Source organism: Ascaphus truei, chromosome 4 (assembly GCF_040206685.1).
Source record: "Ascaphus truei isolate aAscTru1 chromosome 4, aAscTru1.hap1, whole genome shotgun sequence".
In the NCBI taxonomy this organism is placed as follows: domain Eukaryota; kingdom Metazoa; phylum Chordata; class Amphibia; order Anura; family Ascaphidae; genus Ascaphus; species Ascaphus truei.
Genome location: NC_134486.1, coordinates 359,747,825 through 359,773,007, shown reverse-complemented (window position 1 = coordinate 359,773,007; position 25,183 = coordinate 359,747,825). Strand labels below are relative to the sequence as shown.

At 43.2% G+C, this 25,183-nt stretch overlaps 1 protein-coding gene across 2 annotated transcripts in view; it reads right to left on the bottom strand.

Annotated features, from left to right (window-relative positions):
* The window catches only part of RNF144A (ring finger protein 144A), a 113,845-nt gene that overhangs the window by 44,617 nt on the left and 44,045 nt on the right, over positions 1-25,183 (bottom strand). Inside the window, exons 2-3 of one of the 2 annotated variants that reach the window (XM_075598305.1) lie at positions 24,648-24,793; positions 517-650 (exon numbers count right to left, since the gene is read on the bottom strand). In XM_075598305.1, coding sequence (XP_075454420.1) covers positions 517-650; positions 24,648-24,672 — 159 coding nt within the window. In that variant the 5' untranslated portion in view covers positions 24,673-24,793. The remainder of the gene's footprint in view (positions 1-516; positions 651-24,647; positions 24,794-25,183) is intronic. The other variant, XM_075598306.1, reaches the window with a different exon arrangement.

Below are 25,183 nucleotides of genomic sequence, written 5' to 3'. Positions count from 1 at the left end.
CATTTTTATTGCATTTATTCATGCCGGGGGTCTCCGGTGCTGATATTAATGGGTATCAGCTCTGGAGACCCCCATCATCAATCCGATGCAGGAAAAAAGTCCTGTCTCGCCGCTTCTCAGCAGGTTCTCACCACCTTCACAACAACTTTTCCTGGCGTGAGTATTTTGTGAGAAACTCGCCATTCTAGAGCCGCGATAGGCCTCGATAACCTAATCACGGCTACTATAATTGAACGAGTTTCAGAATTTGCCAATAAGTGGCTTATCGCCGCTCACTCTGCAATTTTTTTGAACGCTGACATTTTTGGCGATTCAGTATGTTATCGCCCACTTATCAACGCTTACAGAATCAGGCTAGGCATCTTGGGGCGATAAGTGCTCGATAAGTGGCTTATGAACGCTTAGTGCATAGGCCCCATAGAGGTAGACTCACATGAACTCAAAGCTTGGTTTTTATTCGGCACAATGGCTCACAACAGAAACAGTATCCACCTTCAGCAAAAGTCTTAAACATACATGCAGTAGTCTTTCTTTGTAGGTAGATACTCTTGTATCACAGCTGGGCAGGTAGATAATCAGTCCCTGTATCAAGGGTGCCACCTCTACTCGTTTCTGCAGGCTTCTGGCAGTCTCAGTACCGTACTGTAGTTCTGAGGAACAAGATCAGAGATCTACTGTGAGCAGGGATCTTAACTGTAACAGGATCTGGAACTAGAGAGTCTGCCAGAGGCTTTGTTTTAAAGGCTTTCAATCAGTGAGCTACATTCCACCTCAGTCCAGCTCTCGGAAGAGAAGTAAGGTACATACGCTTTTTTTGCACTTCAATTTCAGATGCAAATATAAAGTTACATCTTTCTGGTGGTACATATTGACACATCTAGTTAAAAAATTGATGAAAATCCAAAGTTACCTCTGATTTTATGGTCACTACGAAAGTTTCAAGCTTTCCATGGCCATGCAGAATTGATACACATTGATACGCTCTTACTGTATGTTGCTGACCTTTTAAACAAATATTCTTCATTAGCTCCAATGTTTGTCTCTAACAGGATTCAAAACTTTGCCAATGTCATTACGGATTATTTATACAGATGCAGCGGCCTTTATTGAAACAAATCACGGCACCGGTTTCATGTGCGCTGCTGTACTCCAATCGCCCCAGGCACACGTGTTTATCGCGGTTGCTTTGTTTGAATTTCATGGATTGTGTGCAATTAAATGCAATGAAATGAATGAATTGTAATGTGTAATGTGACAATTTAAAGTGTTTTCAAGCAAGAACACTAAAATGCCACTTTATGCACTCGCGTCTTAAGGCGGTACGGTTGGAAGAAATCCTGCGCCATGACATGGGTATTCCGAGGTATACACCGCGTGATTTGTTAAAATAATGCCTGCTGCATCTGTATGTCACAACCACTCATATTGATACTTAACTTCACCCACACCATTCAATTCTTTTATTCACAAGTGAATGAGATATTATTACTAACTTGGTCTTCTTACATATTGTTCTACTTGTTCCTACAGTATATGCTTATTAAGGCACTTTAAAGATGATATGCAGTTAGGAAAAACACATATGAAGACCGGTATACTGAAAGTCCTATGTGGAAAGTACTGTCTATATTCTGTATCAAGTATGTAAGAATAGCTCAGTATGGGTCAGGGGCCAGAATGACTATAACCTTCAGATTCATTCAGCTCTGTTACTGTTAATGCACCCAAACATGTGTTATATCACACCTATAACAGAGCTTGATTAATCTGGGAGTAATTCAGAACAGTTTCATCACATACCGTTAGGTCCGGAAATAATTTGACACTGACACAATTTTCATAATTTCGGCTCCGTACACCACTACAATGGATTTGAAATGAAACAACCGAGATGCAGTAGAAGTGCAGACTTTTAGCTTTAATTCAAGGGGTTGTACAAAAATATTTTATGAAACGTTTAGAAGTTGCAACCATTTTCATACACAGTCCCCTTATTTCAGGGGCTCAAATGTAATTGGACAAATTAACACAATCATAAATAAAATGTACATTTTTAATACTTTGTAGAGAATCCTTTTCAGGTATTGACTGCTTGAAGTCTGGAACGCATGAACATCACCAAACACTGGGTTTCCTCCTTTGTGATGCTTTGCCAGGCCCTTACTGCAGCTGTCTTCAGTTGTTGTTTGTTCGTGGGTCTTTCTGCCTTAAGTTTTGTCTTCCGCAAGTGAAATGCATGCTCGATCAGGTTGAGATCAGGTGATTGACTCGGCCATTGCAGAATATTCCACTTCTTTGCTTTAAAAAAACTCCTGGGTTGCATTCGCAGTATGTTTTGGGTCATTGTACATCTGTAAAGTAAAGCGCCATCCAATCAACTTCGCTGAATATGGCTGAATATGGCTGAATCTGAGCAGACAATATATCCCTATACACTTCAGAATTCATCCGGCTGCTTCTGTCTTCTGTCATATCATCAATAAACACTAGTGAGCCAGTGCCATTGTAAGCCGTGCATGCCCATGCCATCACACTGCCTCCACCGTGTTTTACAGATGATGTGATATGCTTCGGATCATGAGCCGTTCCAAGCCTTCTCCATACTTTTTTCTTCCCATCATTCTGGTACAGGTTGATCTTAGTTTCATCTGTCCAAAGAATGCTGTTCCAGAACTAGGCTGGCTTTTTTAATGTTGTTTGGCAAAGTCTAATCTGGCCTTTTTATTCTTGAGGCTTATGAATGGTTTACACCTTGTGGCGAACCCTCTGTATTTGCTCTCGTGAAGTCTTCTCTTTTTGGTAGACTTGGATAATGATACATGTGTGCCGACGAGTATTCTAAAACTTGCCTTAAACTTGCCTTGGAAAATCTGGGGCTATCACCAACAAGATCCAGGTACATGCTGGGTACATGCTGCAACATTTCAGTGACATTTCTGCAGAGACTAATGGTCCATCGGATTAACACAGCAGGGGTCCCTGGCAGTCCCATCCAGTTTGAAAGGGACTGCCAGGGACCCCCGCTGTTAATCCGATGGGCCACTAGTCTGTCTGCAGAATTGTCACTGAAATGCTGCAGCATGTACCCAGAGTGTACCTGAGTCTTGTTGGTGATTGCCCCAGATTTGTTTTACAATACTCGTCGGCACTACAGTATGCCTACCTTCTGGAGAGAGTTCTTCACTTGGCTGGATGTTTTTGTGAAGGGATTTTTCTTTACGATGGAAAGCATCCTACGATCATCCACCACTGTTGTCTCCCGTCGACGTCCAGGCCTTTTTGTGTTGCACAGCTCAGTGCGTTCTTTTTTTTTCTCAGAATGTACCAAACTGTTGATTTGGACACTCCTAATGTTCCTGCTATCTCTCAGGGTTCACAGCAACAGCTTCCAAATGTGAATGCCACACCTGAAATCAACTCCAGACCTTTTACCTGCTTAATTGATGATGCAGTAACGAAGGAATAGCCCACACCTGTCCATGAAACAGCTTTTGAGTCAATTGTCCAATTACTTTTGGTCCCTTGAAAAAGAGGGGGCTACATATTAACGAGATGTAATTCCTAAACCATTCCTCCAATTTGGATGTGAATACCCTCAAATTAAAGCTGATAGACTGCACTTTAAGCTCATATTAATTATTTAACTGTAACTTGAATTTATTTTGGTACACAGCCGAAATAACAAAAATTGTATCAGTGTCCAATTATTTCCGGACCTAACTGTATAGCAATCAATGTAAGTAAAGTGTATCTTAGACAGTAATATCATTCTAACTATATGTAGCTAAGCAATATTTTAATACACCAAACAAGAAATTATATTTATTGGCAGGTAAAAATGTATAATTAAGTGAAGCAATCCTGTATATAGCATTCTGTATATTGACGTTTATATATATATATATTTACATTTTTTAGCTATGTCCATGTTTTCACCTTCACAGAATTCCTTTAGTTTAAATTGTCTACTTGCAAACCAATATCTTTATTGACATTTGCAGCCAAACCCCTTCAGACAAGCACCCTTATTCTTACTGCAATTAAATTTGGTATTTACTTGCTGTATACAGAGCTACTGTATTACAAAGCAGTTCTGTTGTTTACTGATTGTGAGCCAAAATACATATAATGTGCGTCAAGCTGTGTGAGTGTACTGAAGCCCAGAGTTGTTATGTTTAACCTATAAGAATGTTTAATTGCTATTGCTTTTTGGCATATATGCTCATAACTCATATATATATATATATATATATATATATATATATATATATATATATATATATATGTTCAAATAACGGGGGAAAAAGAGGGGGAAGGGATAGGGAAGAAAAACCTCGCATCTACTTGTACAATATTCATGCCACCATAAGCCAAAGAAAATATACTATTTGCTTTACATGAGTAAGATTTGGCGGTGCTCACGGGTTGTGAATTATGTGAGTGAAAAGAGAAAAAAGTAACCCGTATGGGAGCACTCAGGTATGCAATTGATATATTTGTTTATTTATTTGACACAGTGCAAAAAGGGATGAATAAACAGTACATGATTAAAAACACTTAAAAAAGAGGCATGGACCCCTGTCACGGGTGCTACCCTTAAACACAAGTGAACAGCACTAGGGAACGACACAAGTTGTCAACCCTAAACATGAAAACGATAGTGACTCAAAAAACACTAGGGTAAATCAAAAGTGAATCACAACAGGTTAATGGGTTCAAAGGCACCTATACAAGGCTAAGAATAGTACACACTACACACCAAAAAGTAGACTGGTCAAAATATAAATGACAGTCTGAAAGCATCATACATCTGCATAAGCATACAGTAATATAACCAATACCAACAGCGCAAATAAATCATTTGTAGGTAAGATGGTATGTTGGAATGAAATCCCTAGATGTGTAGAACATTAAAGTTTGTGAATAGCATGTATAGGAAAATACCTAATGAACGCCTATTAAATAACCTTGTGTTTGTTATCAGTATCCCTAGTGAAAAAACCACTCCTAGTCAAAGTCTCTGGACGAAACGCGTCGGAGTGGGGGTGCTAGGCAGGACCCCTGACCCATGGTTCACGTAACTATGCTACCCAGCACTTATGCAAACTACTTCTCTGGACTGTGACATTTCATTTTTTCACTAGGGATACTGATAACAAACACAAGGTTATTTAATAGGCGTTCATTAGGTATTTTCCTATACATGCTATTCACAAACTTTAATGTTCTACACATCTAGGGATTTCATTCCAACATACCATCTTACCTACAAATGATTTATTTGCGCTGTTGGTATTGGTTATATTACTGTATGCTTATGCAGATGTATGATGCTTTGAGACTGTCATTTATATTTTGACCAGTCTACTTTTTGGTGTGTAGTGTGTACTATTCTTAGCCTTGTATAGGTCCCTTTGAACCCATTAACCTGTTGTGATTCACTTTTGATTTACCCTAGTGTTTTTTGAGTCACTATCCTTTTCATGTTTAGGGTTGACAACTTGTGTCGTTCCCTAGTGCTGTTCACTTGTGTTTAAGGGTAGCACCCGTGACAGGGGTCCATGCCTCTTTTTTAAGTGTTTTTAATCATGTACTGTTTATTCATCCCTTTTTGCACTGTGTCAAATAAATAAACAAATATATCAATTGCATACCTGAGTGCTCCCATACGGGTTACTTTTTTCTCTTTTCACTCTATATATATATATATATATATATACAGTGTTCGACAATCCTATACATTTACTCGCCCGGAGCGGGTGGATTTAACCCCCGGGCGTGTAAATATTGGCCCAAGCAGCACGTGTGTTTTTTTTTTTTAAATTCCCCCGTTCGCGCTAAAAAAAAAAAAAAAAAACTTCCCCTACCTGACTCCTGATTGGCGCGCGCTCCCAGGCTTTGTGGGCGCGCGGCCAGGCTCTATATGAGCCCGCCCCCAATGAGCGGCCATTCTTTCTGCCTGGAGATCTGTTGGAGGGTAAGTACTCTCCATGCTGCGGCCCCTCTGCTCCTTCCCTGCGATCCCCCTGGTCCCCACATGGCTCCCTACTCCCCACCGCGGCAGCTCTCCTGTCCCCTGCTCCAGTCCCCTTCCCCTCCTCCTGTCCCCTGCTCCTGTCCCCTCCTGCTCCTGCTCCTGTCCCCTTCCCCTCCTCCTGCTCCTGTCCCCTTCCCCTCGATCCATCGATCGATGTCCGGGGCGGGAGGTCCCCGCTGCTGCAGCCCGGTTGGTTTGCGGGGAGGGGGCTCGGCCCTCCCCACGTGCCTCCCATGCGCCAGCTACCTTCATGATGGCGCAGCCGCCGCATGAGGTGGGGGGATGTCGGCCTGGCCCCCCCCCACGAGCTTCATGCCGCCGCGGGCTGGGGGGGAAGAAGCAGCCTGCAGCTTGGCCGTGCACTGTGACATGCCGGCGAGGGGAGCAGGGCAGTGGCGGCCACGGCGGGGCTGACTGTCACCTGGGGCGCCCAGTGGGGGATACCTCGCCACGTGCCTCCCACCCACCCTGCTGATTGGGGGGGGGGATGTCGGCCTGCCTCCCACACGAGCGGGAGATGGGCGCAGGTGGGTGGGGGAGGAGCGTGGTGCTGGTCGCGGCCTTTCCTCCCCTGTGTGTGTGTGAGAATGTGTATGTGTGTGTGTGGGGGAGAATGTGTGTGTGTGTGTGTGTGTGTGTGTGTGTGTGTGTGTGTGTGTGTGTGTGTGGTGTGTGTGTGTGTGTGTGTGTGTGTGTGTGTGTGACACCAGAGGTCCCCCCCCCAGTCAGTAACCCCCCCCCAGTCAGTAACCCCCCCCAATCAGTCACCCCCCCAGTCAGTAACCCCCCCAGTCAGTCACCTCCCCTGTCAGTCACCCCCCAGTCAGTCACCCCCCAGTCAGTGTCAGTCACCCCCCCACCCCCAGTCAGTGTCAGTCACCCCCACCCCCAGTCAGTGTCAGTCACCCCCCCACCCCCAGTCAGTGTCAGTCACCGCCCACCCCCAGTCAGTGTCAGTCACCCCCACCCCCAGTCAGTGTCAGTCACCCCCCACCCCCAGTCAGTGTCAGTCACCCCCCCCACCCCCAGTCAGTGTCAGTCACCCCCACCCCCAGTCAGTGTCAGTCACCCCCCACCCCCAGTCAGTGTCAGTCACCCCAACCCCCAGTCAGTGTCAGTCACCCCCCCACCCCCAGTCAGTGTCAGTCACCCCCCACCCCCAGTCAGTGTCAGTCACCCCCCCACCCCCAGTCAGTGTCAGTCACCCCCCCCACCCCCAGTCAGTGTCAGTCACCCCCCCACCCCCAGTCAGTGTCAGTCACCCCTCCACCCCCAGTCAGTGTCAGTCACTCACCCACCCAGTCACCCCTGCCCCACCCAGCCACTCACCCAGCAAACCACTCACCCAGCCAGTCACTCACCCAGCCTCTCTCTCTCTGTGTGTGTCACCCACCGTTTCTCTCCTCTGTCTCCCCCACACTCTCTCTCTCCCCCCACACTCTCTCTCTCTCCCCCCACACTCTCTCTCTCCCCCACACTCTCTTTCTTTCCCCCACACTCTCTCTCTCTCCCCCACACTCTCTCTCTCTCCCCCCCCACACTCTCTCTCTCCCCCACACTCTCTCTCTCTCTCCCCCACACTCTCTCTCTCTCTCCCCTACACTCTCTCTCCCTCTCTCCCCCACACTCTCTCTCTCCCCCACTCTCTCTCTCCCCCACACTCTCTCCCCCACACTCTCTCTCTCCCCCACACTCTCTCTCTCTCCCCCACACTCTCTCTCTCCCCCACACTCTCTCTCCCCACACTCTCTCTCTCTCCCCACACTCTCTCTCTCTCCCCACTCTCTCTCTCTCCCCCACACTCTCTCTCTCTCTCCCCCACACTCTCTCTCTCTCCCCCACACTCTCTCCCTCCCCCACACTCTCTCTCTCCCCCACACTCTCTCTCTCTCCCCTACACTCTCTCTCTCTCCCCTACACTCTCTCTCTCTCTCCCCTACACTCTCTCTCTCCCCCACACTCTCTCTCTCTGTCACTCACACTCTGGATCTGGATCTCTTATTTACCCTATATATCTTAAATGCCCTATACTACACCGAAATCTTAACCACCCTATACTGCTTTCTTCCAGATCTGGCTCAAGCTTCACACGGAAGACATCGGAACCCCCCCCTAACCCAGAAGACAGGTAGTGAACACCTCCCAAATGTATAACATTGCGGGAATGAGCGTACCTGGACATTGAGGGACTGCGGATCAGGTAAGATCCCAGGTGGGATTGCTGCTTTAGATATTGTGAAGCGGGGGCATCCAGACACTGGTTAAGGGGTTCAGGAAACTAGTCATTCACACCTAGCTTTTAATTCTAGATCCGACATTTACACATACACACGTAACAAGGACTAATTGTAGTATAATGTAATACAATAAATACATTTGTCAAAAACGAATGTTGTTCTGACTAGGAATTTATTAAATGTATTTTATTTATATATTTTATTTTAAAGCGGGGTTGGGGGCGGGACTAGGGGCGGGGTTGGGGGCGGGACTAGGGGCGGGGTTGGGGGGCGGGACTAGGTGGCGAGTAGATTTTTTGGTTGGGCGAGTAGATTTTTGGGTGATTTGTCGAACACTGTATATATATATATATATATATAGTGACAGAAACCAGGGTATGGTAATAAATTCCATATATAGGGCTCCCAGGATACTGAACAGTTTCTATCCTGTTTAGGCTGAAAAGTGCAGCCTCAGAATGCATGCACTCCATCCTACAGTTTGGCAAGTGCTGGAACTGAGGGATGAGGGATCCAGACCAGAGTTTGTCTGCTGCCTGATTTCTGTCACCTGTCCTGCTAGTTAGAAATCAGGTATTTAAGGCTGATTTCCTGGTTCCTCTTCGCTCTCCCCATGAGCCTGGAGGCAGGAAGGCTGCTGGAAGCAGAGAGGGGAAAAGCCTCTCACCAAACAGGTTAAACCATTCTGTTCCTTTTTTCTAAAACTGCAAAGTTCCTTATTTTTGTTGTTGGAAGTGGAGAAGCCACTCCAACCCCAGTCAGGGAAAACCTTAGTTAAGTTATTGCTCAGGCGAGCAGGGTTTTGTTTGCTTATGTATTATTTTGTATTCCGTGTGGCAGTCTCAGTGCCTGGGACTGAATAAACCAGGCAGTAGCCTGTTTAAAGGAACAGCATGTTATGCCTCGTCATTTAACCTACCCTAAAAGACCGTGTTCTAACAGTCCCGGACAAACGGCGGAGCCCCGGAGTAAGCCGTTTGTCACATATGGTGGAGAACGCGGGCAGAACACTAAAGTTTTTTTCCCAAACACGATGGAAGACGTGGTGAGTGCGCTGGTACGCAATGTCGCTGCCCAGAAAGAGGTGAATGAAACCCAGCAACAGGCGAATGCAGCCCTGCAAAGCGCAAATGCAACCCAGCAACAGCTGTTAATAGCCCAGCAAGAGACGAATGCAACCCAGCAAGAGACAAACTGCTTGCTGAGAGAGGAACAACAACGGTTCACCCAGGGCTTACAGCAGGAACTCGAGGTCCTGAGAGAGGCTATCATTAAGACTCCACTGGCAGAGGCAGGCCAGGTCCCGAAAATGACCAGGGCAAGCCACTACCTTCAGAAGATGGGGCCCTCGGATGATGTTGAAACTTATCTTCTCACTTTTGAACGCACGGCACAGAGAGAGGGTTGGCCAGAAGCTGAGTGGGCCAGTCTAATTGCACCCTTCTAAAGCGGCGAACATCAGAAGGCTTACTTTGATCTAGAGCCAGCCGAAGCTAACGTCTATGCAAAATTGAAGTTTGAGATCCTCGCCCGCCTCGGCGTAACCACGGCGTTCGCGCCCAAAGGTTCCACGCATGGTCCTTCACATTGGATAAAGCCACCCGATCCCAGATGTATGACCTCATCCACCTCGTTCGGAAGTGGCTACAACCCGAGATCAACTCAGCAAGCCACATCGTGGAACGATTGGTCATGGACCAGTTCTTGAGGAAACTTCCCACTGCCCTACGCCGTTGGGTCAGTCAGTGACCCCCACAATGCAGACAAGCTGGTGGCCCTCATAGAAAGGTACAATGCAGCAGAAGAGCACCTGCAACCCAGTCATGGAGCATCCCCACTACCCAAGGTTCCAGGACTCTTCCAGAGACGGTAAAAGAGTACCAGGGTTAAGGGGGGCTGAAGAGCGACGACCGCCTTCACACAGCACCAGCGGCTCGCATACTAAGGGCAACAGCCAACATGGAGAGCCGAAAAAGGGCTCTAAGTGGGACACAGACTATGTACCTAAATGTGCAAATTGTTATGAGAGGGGCCACACCGCGAAAGTTTGCCCACTAAATACTGAACCAATGCAATGCAACAGCGTTGAACCTTATTCGTTCTGGTCTCAATGTATGGGACCTAGCCCAGAGGACCCCTTGAATAACCATCTCTGGGCATTTGTAAAGGTAAATGGTAAGAGGGTTCGGGCACTACTTGACTCTGGGAGAATGGTTACACTAGTGTCCGAATACCTGTTGTCCATTGGGAAAAAACAGGTAAACAGTTCACAAAGAGTGGCAATTTGTTGTATACATGGGGATAATCACGAATATTCCACTGTTGATGTTCTTATTGAAACAGAGTTTGGTTCTTTAGATTTCAAAGTGGATATAGTACCCAAATTGGCACATGATGTGTTAATAGGGACCGACTTTCCCCATTTTCTAAAAATGTGGTCCTCCTCTCAGAATAGCGCCCAGAGTTCAATAGCAGACCATAAAGAAGTAACAGAAGAAACAAATCCTTTCCCTTTTTCAGAAATGGAGGTTGACGAGGGCCCAAATAAAAAGGGGAAAGAGGAAGAGTGCTGAAAAATCCCCTTTCCCATGGCCACCTTGGTAGGGAATGCCCCAAATCAAGATGTTGAACAGGCGCTTACCACCCCAGAACAGGATAAGACCTTCGCTGACCTAGAGGTCAGTCCTGGGAGTTTTAAGAAGGCCCAGTGGGAAGATCCCACATTAGCGGAAGCAAGGGGGAATATACGGGACCAGAATAGTACTCCGGGCCAACCACATAGGTCACTTGCCTACCCCTACTTCGAGGTAGAGAATGACCTAGTATATCGGGTTGATAAAAGGAAATCAATTATAACTAAACAATTGTTGGTACCACGGACATTCCGTAATGTAGTATTACACCTCGCACATAGTCACCCATTGGGGGGACACCTAGGGGTGGAAAAGACAAAAGAAAAGGTTCTCCGAGGCTTCTATTGGCCTGGGGTTCTGGCAGAAATGACAAATTATTGCTCCTCATGCCCAGAATGTCAGATCACCGCCCCGTTCAAAGCGTATCGTAGTCCATTGGTACCCCTTCCCATAATAGATGTACCATTTAACCGGATTGCTATGGATCTAGTAGGACCCCTAATAAAGTCTGCTAGGGGACATCAGCATATATTGGTAATATTAGATTATGCCACCCGATATCCGGAGGCAATTCCCCTTCGTAGCACCTCTGCTAAAAACATAGCAAAAGAGTTAATAGTCCTGTTTACCCGGGTCGGAATTCCTAAAGAGATCTTAACTGACCAGGGAACACCATTTATGTCCCAAGTAACAAAAGAATTATGTAAACTCCTAAAAATCAAGCATCTCAGAACCTCAGTCTATCATCCACAAACAGATGGTTTAGTGGAACGATTCAATAAAACCTTAAAAAGCATGTTATGCCGGGCGGTCGATAAGGATGGGAAAAACTGGGATTGTTTGTTACCATACCTGTTATTTCCCGTTAGGGAGGTTCCCCAATCATCCACAGGCTTCTCCCCGTTTGAACTATTGTATGGCTGACACCCAAGGGCCTTACTGGATATAGCCAAAGAGACTTGGGAACACGAGGTTACCCCATACAGAAGTGAAATAGAGCATGTTGCCCAGATGCAGGACTGCATAGCTGCAGTCCTACCTATAGTGAGGGAACACATGGAAAAAGCTCAAGAGGCACAGAGGAATACGTATAATAAGGGTGCAAGGGTCAGAATTTTTTTTCCAGGCAATAGGGTGCTAGTTCTGGTTCCCACCGTAGAGAATAAATTCCTTGCTAAGTGGCATGGGCCATATCAGGTCTTGGAAAGAGTGGGAAAAGTAAATCACAAGGTGAGACAGCCAGGTAGGAGGAAACCTTAGCAAATTTACCATGTAAACCTACTTAAGCCCTGGATAGATAGAGGTCTTGTTAACCCTAGTACCCCCAAGTCTGTCAGAGAATCGAGAAACTGACCCAGAGGTTAGCATAGCTGAAACCCTGTCCGTTCATCAGAAACGAGAAGTCCAGAATTTAGTGAGAAGAAACAAAGAAGTCTTCTCTACACAGCCAGGTAGAACTAGCGTAATTGAACATGACCTAGTCTCTGAACCGGGGGTCCGAGTTAACCTTAAACCGTACCGTAGAGGTTAAAAAAATGCTAAAACTAGGCGTAATTTTGGAATCCCAAAGTGGGTGGAACAGCCCTATAGTTTTAGTCCCAAAGCCAGACGGTACAACAAGGTTTTGCAATGACTACCGTAAACTAAACGCTGTGTCAAAATTTGATACTTATCCTATGCCCAGGGTTGATGAACTGGTAGAGAGACTGGGCAAAACCCTATATCTCACGACCCTAGACCTAACAAAAGGGTACTGGCAGGTTCCCCTCACAGAAAGGGCAAAAGAAAAGACAGCCTTCTCAACCCCAGGCAGCCTCTTTCAGTATAGGGTGCTGCCTTTTGGCTTACATGGAGCTCCCGCCACATTCCAAAGAATGATGGATAAAATTTTAAAACCACATGCTCGGTATGCTGCCGCCTACCTGGATGATGTGGTAATCCATAGTGAAGATTGGCAATCCCACCTTCCAAAGGTCCAAGCTGTGCTCGACGCAGTTCGGTCTGCTGGACTAACTGCTAACCCCGCTAAATGCACTATTGGTCTGTAGGAGGCCAAGTATCTGGGGTATTCTATTGGCAGAGGTTTACTCAAACCCCAAACACTCAAAGTAGAGGCAATACAAAATTGGCAAAGGCCAGTTACAAAAAAACAAGCAAGGACCTTTTTGGGATTAATTGGTTACTATAGAAGGTTTATTCCCAATTTTGCAACTAAGGCAACCCCACTAGCCGACCTCACAAAAGCAAGAGGGCCGCTAATGGTAAAGTGGTCCCCCCAACCGAGTAGGCCTTTAGAAGCCTGAAAGAAGCTCTCTGTGCCCAACCAGTGTTGGTCACACCTGACTTCTCTAAAGAGTTTTTAGTCCAAACCGACGCATCTGAGGTAGGGCTGTACTCTCCCAGGAGTCTCAAGGTGAGGAGCACCCCATCCTTTATTTAAGTAGGAAACTAAATCCCCAGGAGAAAAATTACTCCATAGTCGAGAGAGTGTCTCGCAATAAAGTGGGCTGTAGAGACGCTCAAATACCATCTGTTGGGGAGAAAATTCCGGTTGGTCACAGATCATGCACCCCTCACCTGGATGTGTCAAAACAGAGAGAAGAATGCTAGAGTGACCAGGTGGTTCCTAAGCCTACAACCCTTTAAATTTTCTGTGGAACACAGGTCAGGGCACAAACATGGCAATGCTGACGGGTTGTCAAGGATGCACTCCCTAATATCCATGGTCGCTCATCCCTCGAGGTCTGAGCTGGGGGGGAGGATATGTGACAGAAACCAGGGTATGGTAATAAATTCCATATATAGGGCTCCCAGGATACTGAACAGTTTCTATCCTGTTTAGGCTGAAAAGTGCAGCCTCAGAATGCATGCACTCCATCCCACAGTTTGGCAAGTGCTGGAACTGAGGGATGAGGGATCCAGACCAGAGTTTGTCTGCCTGATTTCTGTCACCTGTCCTGCTAGTTAGAAATCAGGTATTTAAGGCTGATTTCTTGGTTCCTCTTCCCTCTCCCCAAGAGCCTGGAGGCAGGAAGGCTGCTGGAAGCAGAGAGGGGAAACGCCTCTCACCAAACAGGTTAAACCATTCTGTTCCTTTTTTCTAAAACTGCAAAGTTCCTTATTTTTGTTGTTGGAAGTGGAGAAGCCACTCCCACCCCAGTCAGGGAAAACCTTAGTTAAGTTATTGCTCAAGCGAGCAGGGTTTTGTTTGCTTATGTATTATTTTGTATTCCGTGTGGCAGTCTCAGTGCCTGGGACTGAAAAAAACAGGCAGTAGCCTGTTTAAAGGAACAGCACATTACGCCTCGTCATTTAACCTACCCTAAAAGACCGTGTTCTAACAGTCCCGGACAGACGGCGGAGCCCCGGAGTAAGCCGTTTGTCACAATATATATATATATATATATATATATATATATATATATATATATATATATATACATGTAGAGGTATCAGTACCGTGTTAGCCGAGCTTCAATAATCAAAAAATAAATAGATGATACCGTTCTGTGGCTAACGAAATGCTTTTATTTGTGCGAGCTTTCGAGATACACTGATCTCTTCTTCCGGCGATGTTACAATGAATGAAGCAAGGATAACTTAAAAACAGTGTCTCTTGGAATGTTATCTGTGCTTGTCCTTCCCCCGGTGTGGATGTGTTTTATGGCTAGAGGTGTCAAAGGGTAACTGAAAGCAAGTGAAGAAAGAGTGTGTATGTGTATCAACTTTTAGTTGTGCTACAAACTCTCACATTTCCACACCCACCCACACCATTTATATCCCTCTCACTCCACACACACCTTGTGTAGAGCACTGTTTATACTGTGGGCTCTCCATTCATTTTTATTCACACTGATACACATACACACTCTTTCTTCACTTGCTTTCAGTTACCCTTTGACACCTCTAGCCATAAAACACATCCACACCGGGGGAAGGACAAGCACAGATAACATTCCAAGAGACACTGTTTTTAAGTTATCCTTGCTTCATTCATTGTAACATCGCCGGAAGAAGAGATCAGTGTATCTCGAAAGCTCGCACAAATAAAAGCATTTCGTTAGCCACAGAACGGTATCATCTATTTATTTTTTGATTATATATATATATATATATATATAAACAGAAAAAGAGAGAGAGCGCATGCCCCATAGCATAACACTGTGTATTTATTATGAAAAAAGGAAAGGGAAGGGGGGGGGGAGGAATCACACTCACAAGATAAAAATGGTTAAAAGGCAATTTGTGATTATATCACCACCATCCGGTTCTGTTCTGCGGAATTGCGTCTCTGTGGGCTCCTTCAGGACTGCCAGTAGAAGTCACCGCTCACCGGATTCCTGGGGTGCCGTTTGCCGTCAGATTGTCGTCCAAGAACTCAGCTCTCCACTCCGAATGGCCGCCATAATCCTCTTTTTCCTTCACTCCCACATCAGTAAGCAGTTTATCCCCATCCCTTTATCCCTCTCCCCTTTCCCTTTTTCCCCCTTTTTTTTTCCGATCCCCCTCTTCCCTCCCTCCCCAGCCCCATCCTGTCCCCCTCCATCCTTGGTTCATCCCCTCATCCCCACATAAATGATTGACAGTATTGTTTTCATTTATTCATTTACATTTTCATTTATATTTAATATATACATTTTTATTCTATTTTTTCTATATTCAATCTTAAATTAGAATTATAGTTTCATTTGAATATTTATCCCTACCATTTTGTTAATCATTTTTCATTTAGTTCTAGCCCTTGGTACTTTTTCTCTCTCCTCTCCGTTTATTAGATTTCCATCTTGAGTTAATATACATTTACATGATTTATCATGTTTTATTTTTATTTTTATCTTTATATCTGCATGAGAGAAATATATACCCCACTTTATAATAGTTCAACAATTTGATACACATTGGTTAATATACATTTGTATATTCATCTATATACAAGTATCTGGGTAGTATATAAGCCCATTTGAGTCATATGGTTGCTCTTAGCTTATGTTCTATATACACATATATATTATCTTTACAGCAAAAAGTACGTGCAATATCTATTTACTTTTACTTGTTTAGTAGTGTAGATCTATTGAATTTTCGGTTGCTTATTATGTATGTGTACATAATTTTGTCTATATATGCATGGTGTTCTGATGAGGAATTAATAGTTCTTACTATTTTTTATTTATAATATGATTATTAGATCTCAATGTACTGCCACCCCTGTGTGTTTTTTTATGTGTGTGATTTTATTTTAAACAATTTTGTATATATTTCATTATTTAATGTTTATTATACAACAGGGGATAATTTACTTAATTTTATTTTTAACTTTGCTTTCTCGTTTTATCCATTGGTTCAGATCATCTATTTGAATCATTTTTAATTATTTTATATAATATTAGCAATGAATTTGAGTATTTAGTGTGTTTCATATATGTGTATAATGTTTTTTGTAGATCCTTCCCACAATATGTGTCAGTATATATATATACTTTTTCCATGATCTGCCATTTATTAAGTCAGTCGTTTAAATCATGTGTTTAATGAGGGTGCAGTACATCTAGTTACGCCCTACTTCACCAGCTTACCACGGGTTAAACAATTACCCTATTATGGGTTGCTAAGCGATGGACTGGCTATAAATATGCAGGACTTCATTCCGTTCACTATCAGCCCTTTGAGAAAGTCGCCCAGCGGTGACGAAACGCGTCAGGGACTCTGATAGCGCGATTACGTCACTACGACGCTGCGCACGCGCTCGAGGCCACCTCCAGCGTGGGATCCATATGGCGGCCATTCGGAGTGGAGAGCTGAGTTCTTGGATGGCAATCTGACGGCAAACGGCACCCCAGGAATCCGGTGAGCGGTGACTTCTACTGGCAGTCCTGAAGGAGCCCACAGAGACGCAATTCCGAAGCACAGAACCGGATGGTGGTGATATAATCACAAATTGCCTTTTAACCATTTTTATCTTGTGAGTGTGATTCCTCCCCCCCCCCTTCCCTTTCCTTTTTTCATAATAAATATACAGTGTTATGCTATGGGGCGTGCGCTCTCTCTTTTTCTGTTTGTAGATATCCCTGGATGTGGTTTATCCCATGTGAGAGCAGCCGGAGACCCCCTTGTCAGCATCATTTACCTCCATTCATGGACTAACATTTAAAGGACAGGTTGGACTTTAATTATTTTTCTTTTTTGCACTTTTGCACCCCCCTTTTTTTCACTTAAGTTGTTTGTGTTTCACTATACAGTTTATTGATATATTATGTATTTTCTATTGCATTTTCTATTTTAATATTATCACATTTATGTTATTTCTTGCACTATATACACATAATCAATTTTATTTATTTACTATAGTCTACCAATAGGTACAACACTTGCAGTCCTACTCTGGCGCTACAATTTTTGTTCCTTCATATATATATATATATATATATATATATATATATATATATAATTTTAATGTACAGTATGCACTATATACTTATATTTATAAATACATTCTTTCCAAAAGCAAAAGTTTTCAATTTTGTTCCTAATTGAGATATATTAAAGGCCATTTTCATATAGTATATACTGAAGGTGAAACATTAAATGTATATGATATTTATAATGCAGTGTATTTTTAGCACTAGTTACACTAGATCAAGAGTGGCCAACTCCAGTCCTCAAGGGCAGGCATTGACTGAGCTACTGATTGAGCCACCTGTGCTGAAGCAGGTATATCCTTAAAACCTGACCTTTTGGTGGCCCTTGAGGACTGGAGTTGGCTACTTCTACTTATTTATTTATTTATAAAATATTTTACCAGGAAGTAATACATTGAGAGTTACCTCTCATTTTCAAGTATGTCCTGGGCACAGAGTTATGATGACAAATACATGTTTACAAATACAGTTACATAAATGAGCAGGGTATACATTATATACAAGACATTGCGTGCACAGTTAAAGATAATATATTATGGGCGTATGAAACAGTTACAGACCAGATTAAAATGTGTGACAGCCTTAGATTTGAAAGAACTTAAACTGGTGGCGGCAGTGAGAGACTCTGGCAGGTTGTTCCAGTGTTGGGGTGCACGGTAAGAGAAGGAGGAGTGGCCGGATACTTTGTTGAGCCTTGGGACCATGAACAGTCTTTTGGAGTCTGATCTCAGGTGATATTTGCTGCATGTGGTAGGGGTGAGGAGCTTATTCAGATAGCTGGGTAGCTTGCCCATAAAGAATTTGAAGGCAAGACAGGAAAGGTGAACTTTGCGCCTAGACTCGAGTGATGACCAATCTAGTTCTTTGAGCATTTCGCAGTGATGTGTGTTATAGTTGCATTGGAGAACAAAACGACAAATTGAATTGTAGAGGGTGTCAAGTTTGCTAAGGTGGGATTGAGTTGCCGAGCCATATACTATGTCTCCATAGTCAATAATTGGCATTAGCATCTGCTGTGCGATACGTTTTCTGACCAGGAGACTTAGGGAGGATTTGTTCCTGTAAAGTACCCCTAGTTTGGCATAGGTCTTGGTTGTCAGGGTATCAATGTGAATCCCGAATGTTAAGTGGGAGTCAAGCCATATGCCCAGGTATTTAAAACTAGTAACAGGAGTTAGGGTGGTGTTAGTGTTGGTTCTAATGTAGAGCTCAGTCGCTGGAAGCGTTAAAAATTTAGTCTTGGTCCCAAATACCATTGTTACAGTCTCGTCAGTGTTTAAAAACAGTTTGTTTTGGGAAATCCAGTTTTCGAGTCTCAAAAAGGTAGGACTGAAACCAGTTTAAAGCATGCTTCCCTATTCCAGAGCTCTGGAGTTTGTTAAGCAGGATAGCATGATCAACAGTATCAAAAGCCTTTGCAAAATCTAGGAATACTCCACAAGTGAGTTGATCCCGTTCCATTCCACACTGGATTTCATTGCAAACTTTTAGCAGGGTAGTTACGGTAGAGTGTTTTGGGCGAAAGCCAGATTGGAATTGGCTAGGGAAATTTGTCTTGTTATAGTAATCGCTTAATTGGGAGTGGACACTTTTTCCATGACTTTGGATAGGATTGGGAGAAGGGAGATTGGCTTGTAGTTTGAGACAGTGTTTTTGTCCCCACTTTTGAAGATTGGGACAACTCTGGCAGCTTTCCAGGTCTTAGGGATATGGCCTGCAGACAGGATAGAGTTGACTATGGAAGCAATTGGTTTGGCAATTGCTGGGGCACCAAGTCTTAGGAACCTAGATTGTAGTAAGTCAGGTCCACATTGGCTGCTTAGTTTTAATTTGAGAAGCGCTTGTGTAATCTCCTCTTCGGATACTGGGCCAAATTGAAAATTGTGGCAGTGTTGGGAGGGGGTGGGGCTATAGGGGTACTCCCAGGATGAGATTCAAGTTTGTGGTTTGGGCTGCGTTTTGCTAATAAGTTAGCAGCACACCCCACAAAGTAATCATTGAATGCATTTGCAATGTCGGTGGGGTTTGTCAGAGTAATATCGCCCTTAGTGATGTTACTTGGCTGTTGATGGTTAGAAGGCTGGAATATGTTGTTGATAACCTTCCAGAAGTTAGCTGGGTTTGATGTGTTCTGGAGGAGATTGTCAGAGTAATATTGTGCTTTTGCATGCCTTGTTTGCCTTGTGCACATGTTCCGCAGGCATCTGTAGTGATTGAGATCCTTGGTAGTGCCAGTTACTTTGTGGCTTTTCCACAAGGCATCCCTGAACTGGTAGAGTGCTATAAGCTCAGTTGTAACCCATGGAAGGTGGGCACCCCGTACCCTTATTCTGCATAGAGGAGCATGGGTATCACAGAGTTTTAAGAACTCGGATTGGAAATAGTCAAGCGCAGAATCAGAGTCAGGAATTAAATCGATTCTGTGCCAAAGGCAGTTGGTAAGATCAGCCAGAAACTGTTGTGGGTTACAGTTTCTGAATGTTCTAGTGAGGAGAACTTTAGGGCTTGATTGGGGCAGTTTAATTTTCCTTACACAGTACACTCTTGCATGGTCACTGAAAATGTCAGGAAGGATGCCAGAGGATTGGATTCTGCTGGGATTTGAGGAGAGAATCCAGTCAAGCAAGGAATGGTTGTGCGAGTTCAGGTTTGTCCGTGTGGGTTGGGAAGTGAGTTGCTATAGGTTAAGTGATTTAATTTGTGTGTGGATTTTGTGGTTTTTAGGGTCAAGCCAATTGAAGTTGAAATCCCCAACAGCTCACTCTTCTCATTCAGAGAGGAAATGGAGCCAAGAAACTGGGCGATATCAGTCAGAGATTGTAGAGGGGCTTTAGGGGGCGGTAGATGCCAGCTAGCAAGATGGGCTTAGAAAATGGGAGGCAGATTCTGCCAACTAGGATTTCAAAAGAGGTTGGGCTTGGGGGGCAATTTAACAGTGTAAATTGTAATGTGTCTGCAATATAAAATAACACCCCTCCTCCTCTCTTTGACCTATCTCTCCTAGAAATGGAGTATCCCTGAATGGTGATATTTGCATCAGGGGTTTTAGGGGTTAGCCATGTTTCTGTAAGAACGATGGCTTTGGGTTTATGCACAAGGCACCATGCCCTTAGTTCATCCAGTTTGGGCAGTAGACTCCGGATATTTATATGGGTGAGAGATAGCCCTTTATGGAATTTGAAGGGGGTATTCTCAGGGGTGTGGGACAGAGTTGAAGTGGGAGCGCCTGGGTTAGATTCAATATCACCTGCTAAAGAGAGTAATAGTATGAGTAGAAATTTGAGTAGTTGTTTGCAAGTTGTTACTTTATGATGTTTGCCATTTGAGTGTGCGGTGGTTGGTGTGCTGGTTTTCAGGGTTCTCCACCAACATTCAGTAGATAATGCAAGGCTTTTGAGAAATCCAGGGTATATGGTGATGTTGGGCGTGGGCCAGGAGGGAGGCGTTTGTAGTGGATAGAGAGAATAACATTTCAATGAGGCCATGAGAAACAAAAAGTGGAGGTGAAAAGCAGGTTCATTATGTCAGAGGTAGGTAATGCTGCATGTAGCTGTTTTGATCCAAGTGTGTGTGCGCAGACTAAACAGCAGGAATCATAGTGTGATCAGAATGGCTCACCGTTTGTTGCCATGTGCAGTAGGATGCAGTCCCCAGTCACCTCTAGTCCAACTGTAGTCTAACTATGTCTTCTCACTATATTATGCTGCTCAGATTTTGTGGCAGTAAAATTGCATCAGTAAACTCCAAATGAAAAGAGCAGTTTCAGTGAATTGTGCTAAACTAATAGCAAATGAATGGTAAAAGGGTTTGCATATTTAACTTGTCCGATAACCATAGTGTGTGGGGACCTGGGTTGCACTGGAATGTTTTTTAAGCAGGATGCTAAAAAGCCCTAGTAGTATCAAGACTATTCACTTATACATACTACAGACAACTCCACTGCAGCAGTTCACAATTTCAGCAATACACCTGCAGTATATTCCATTTTAATATCTAGGTACGTATTTTATTGGCTTTTTAGCCGTTTTCTCAATGTTTTACTAACTTACAACTGATTTTCTGGGGTTTTAAAACTCTGTATACAGATGTAGCAAGATTTACTGTCCCCAGTGCCGTGGTCGAAAAAGCAAACATAAACAGCGCTGTGGAACAAGGTCTGCCGCAATTACGCTGTGGGGGTCCTTGCTTTGAGATCGGACCCCCCCTCCAACAGCGGTAATCCACCCACATTTCAGGCAGGACCGCAAGCGGCCGCAGCAACATAAACAGCATGCTGTGCTACATCTGAACAGTACATCCTCCATCTTCACTTCTATTCTTTCAAATCACTGATGCGAGACTCACTTCCTGTTATCCATGCCCTTTCTCATACGGCTCCCATATTGCTCACTCTACTATCTCACAATAAGACTCTTGATTTTAAATTAAAAATCTTCCTACTCGCTATTAAAGAGGCAATACAAGCGGCACTTAATAATGAAAACTTTACCTTTATTGTAAACTAATTACCTATGCTGCAATTGGTGATCAATTACCTACTGTATGCTGCTGATCGATTCGTTCTCCGGTGATTGATCACCAATGATCACCAATGATCCTGCTTCCCAGGGTTCACTTAATGGCCACCTTTCAGTTTTAGTAAATCCGTCAGTCAGTGTAACTACGCAGCTACAATTTTTCATGATATTACTAAGGTAATCGTGGATGGGAATATTGGCAACAAATGATCACAAACAGGAAAGTGTTATAAAGATCTTACACTGTTGGAAGGTGTGCTAAAACCTGCTATATAACCTGCTATAGAAATCAAAGGATGCTCAGTATATTAACTCATTCAAAATGGCATTACGATTTGAATTTAAAAAAAAATGCAGTAAGTATTATCTAATAAAACAGAACGGATTTATTTAAAAAAAAAAAAAACAACATGTAGGATATTGCATGAATTGCTCTTACAAAGCTTTTGTTATTGCTGAGTAACTGTCTAAATATCAGCTCTGGAAAATAACTGCAGCTGCTTCACCTCGATAACCATGGCATCTTTATTAGAGATGGGCATTTTTTTTTTGCGGATTTGGATCGGCAGCAGATCGGGCGGATCCTTCGGTCCGCAGTTTTCTGCGGATAAATTTCAAAAAGGGCCATTCGCATTTTGCGTATTTTTTAATTATTATTACCAATATACTTCGCGGATTAAGAATCCGCCAACGGATTGCTGAATCCGCGGATTGTATTCTACAAATCCGTCACCGGGTTGTATCCAATAGCAGAATTAAACCAACCTAATCCGTCCACGAATTGTACACCGCAAAATGGATTTTGGGGGGATAATGCGACAAAATCCAGGAAACGAATCGCCCATCTCTAATCTTTATAATCTTCACTATTTATATTCTGAAGACATATTCCTATTAGTCAACAGTATATTTGAGGTATGATAGAATATTATATATTGGCAACAATTGAAACATGTTAACAAATAAGAGAAAACACAAAAAGATCTTAAAAAATACCTCAATATTCTAAATCTAAAAATCTAAGGTTGCAAATACAGTACATCTCTGGTTACAAAGAAAACACACTTACTGTATGTGAAATCATTCAAATACTTTTCAGTTCTAAGGCCACACAGACTACACAACTTTAGAGTTTTCATTTTCCAGTCTTAATTATATGACATTGCCATTCGGGTCTGAACATGGGAATTACAGACTTTTATGGGATATCTATTTATGGCTTGGCAATGGCTACATTTTTTAAATCATGCACACAAAAATAGCAGAAAGAAGCTTATAATGGCCACTTCATGTTTCTTAAGAATCCTAAAAGTTTATTCACGTGCAATATTAAAAAAATGCTACATAACAATGATCTGGCAGCGCAAAATATTCTGCATTTTTAGTATAGCAAACCCCAGTGCTGGATATAGTTCTGCCAATGACCCATGGAGCATTGTCACAATATAAAACCCAATGAACAATCTATACTCCCATTAGCCTTTCTTTGAGTATTTGTAAACATACTGTAATTCACCTATATTGTTCTATGATATTCATATCTAGCAAATGTGACATTCTTTGTTTTTCAGTTAAAATAGTTTTTTTTAAGGAAGGAGTTAGAGGCTGTGTTTGAAGGATTTCTAAACGTGCGAGTCAAGGTTTATATTATTACTAGCTGTACCCGGCATAATATACGACGATCTACTGTAGGAGATCTGAAAGGTTATTAATTAAACATATTCTTTGTTTTCACCCCTCTCTATAATGTCTCTTATCTCCTCTTCCCAACCTTACTCTCTCCTCCATCATCCCCTGTCTCCTCCTCTCCTTGCTGTCTCCTGTCTCTCCTCCCCTTTCTTTGCACTCCCTCTTGCCCCATGTGCACACTGCTCTCTATTCCATTCACAGAGTGGTAGGGATGTGCAGTCTCATTGGCTGTCCCTGGGTGAGTGACAGGCCACTTAGCTTTTCACAGAGGAATGTGCAGACATCCTTTGAGGCTGTCCCCGGGGGTGTGAGAGGCCACTCAGTCTATCACAGAGGGATGTGTAGACATCCTCAGAGAATTATATATATATAGATTATTGTACAAAAACTATATTGAAAAAAAATTACCAATAATAATTACCATGATATTTAGAAAATAAGAAATCAATGAATGCTCCCTTTTCCTTTTCAAAATAGTTTGTGGCATATTATGTACTGTTCGGTCTGTCCTCTTTTTTTCTGTATGTATTATTCACTTGCATATATATTTTCCCAATTAAAATGTTAACCCTTTGGATACACTATGACGTAGCCTCTACATCATGGGCTCACTAGTGGCTACATCATGCCCTTTGAGTGCTTATTTTTCCAGGGGAAAACAAGAATATGATCTGATACATGAACATGGTCTGAAACACAGGAAACTGGAAGAGGAGGACTACTCCTTTTCCGATTCTGGATTAAGCGATGCCACAATCACGTGTTTGTGATTTACCGGAGGGGCTCATGGTAATGTGGCCAACCAAAGAGTTAATATATTTTGTACTATACGCTGCTCTATTCAGATCACATGAAACTATGAGGCAACAACAGAAGAAAATCAAATCATTTTAGAAAACATTGTATTACTTTTATGGATACATTATCAAGTAACCATATTATTCTACATACTGTAATACCAAAACACTGTAGATGAAACAGTATGTCAATAATTATTCTCTAGTCATTTACTTATTTATCATTAGAGTAATATATAAAAAAATATTTCCACTTCTGATTTAAGTCATACAGTTCTGCTTCACATACTGCAATGATAAAAGGAAAAGAATACCAACCACGGTACAGAAAATGCACTGGCATTGTGCAATTGTGGTCATTTGTTCCACTGGAAATTCTCCAAGACAGAGTTTGCAGGAAACCAGTGGATCTAAAGCCAAATCCCACGTAGGCCTATATCTTGCTGTAGTCATGGCAGATGAATCTAGAATAAAATAAAAGGTGCACAAGTTTATTAATCTTAATTGACTATTAAAATATGGTATGCAAACCAAACAATCATAACAATAGAATATGCCAAAATGTATTAAAAAGTTGGTGTCTCAAACTTCAAATACACTAAGGTATTTTGGGAGCTGGTGTTGAGGGTTATAATTGTTAGCTTTTTATTTAGATGGCATCAACATATTCCGCAGCACAGGGTAATGTGGGGTAAGGACAAGAACAAAACATAAAATACATACAGTGGCGACACTGTTTATTCTAATGCGGCTAGAGCCGCAAGCCGCGAGGTTTCCCGGCTTTGATGTTGAATCCCTTCGGCGTGCCGCGCGTCACCGATGCGCGGTCACGCTTCATCGGGAGCGTGCGCGCA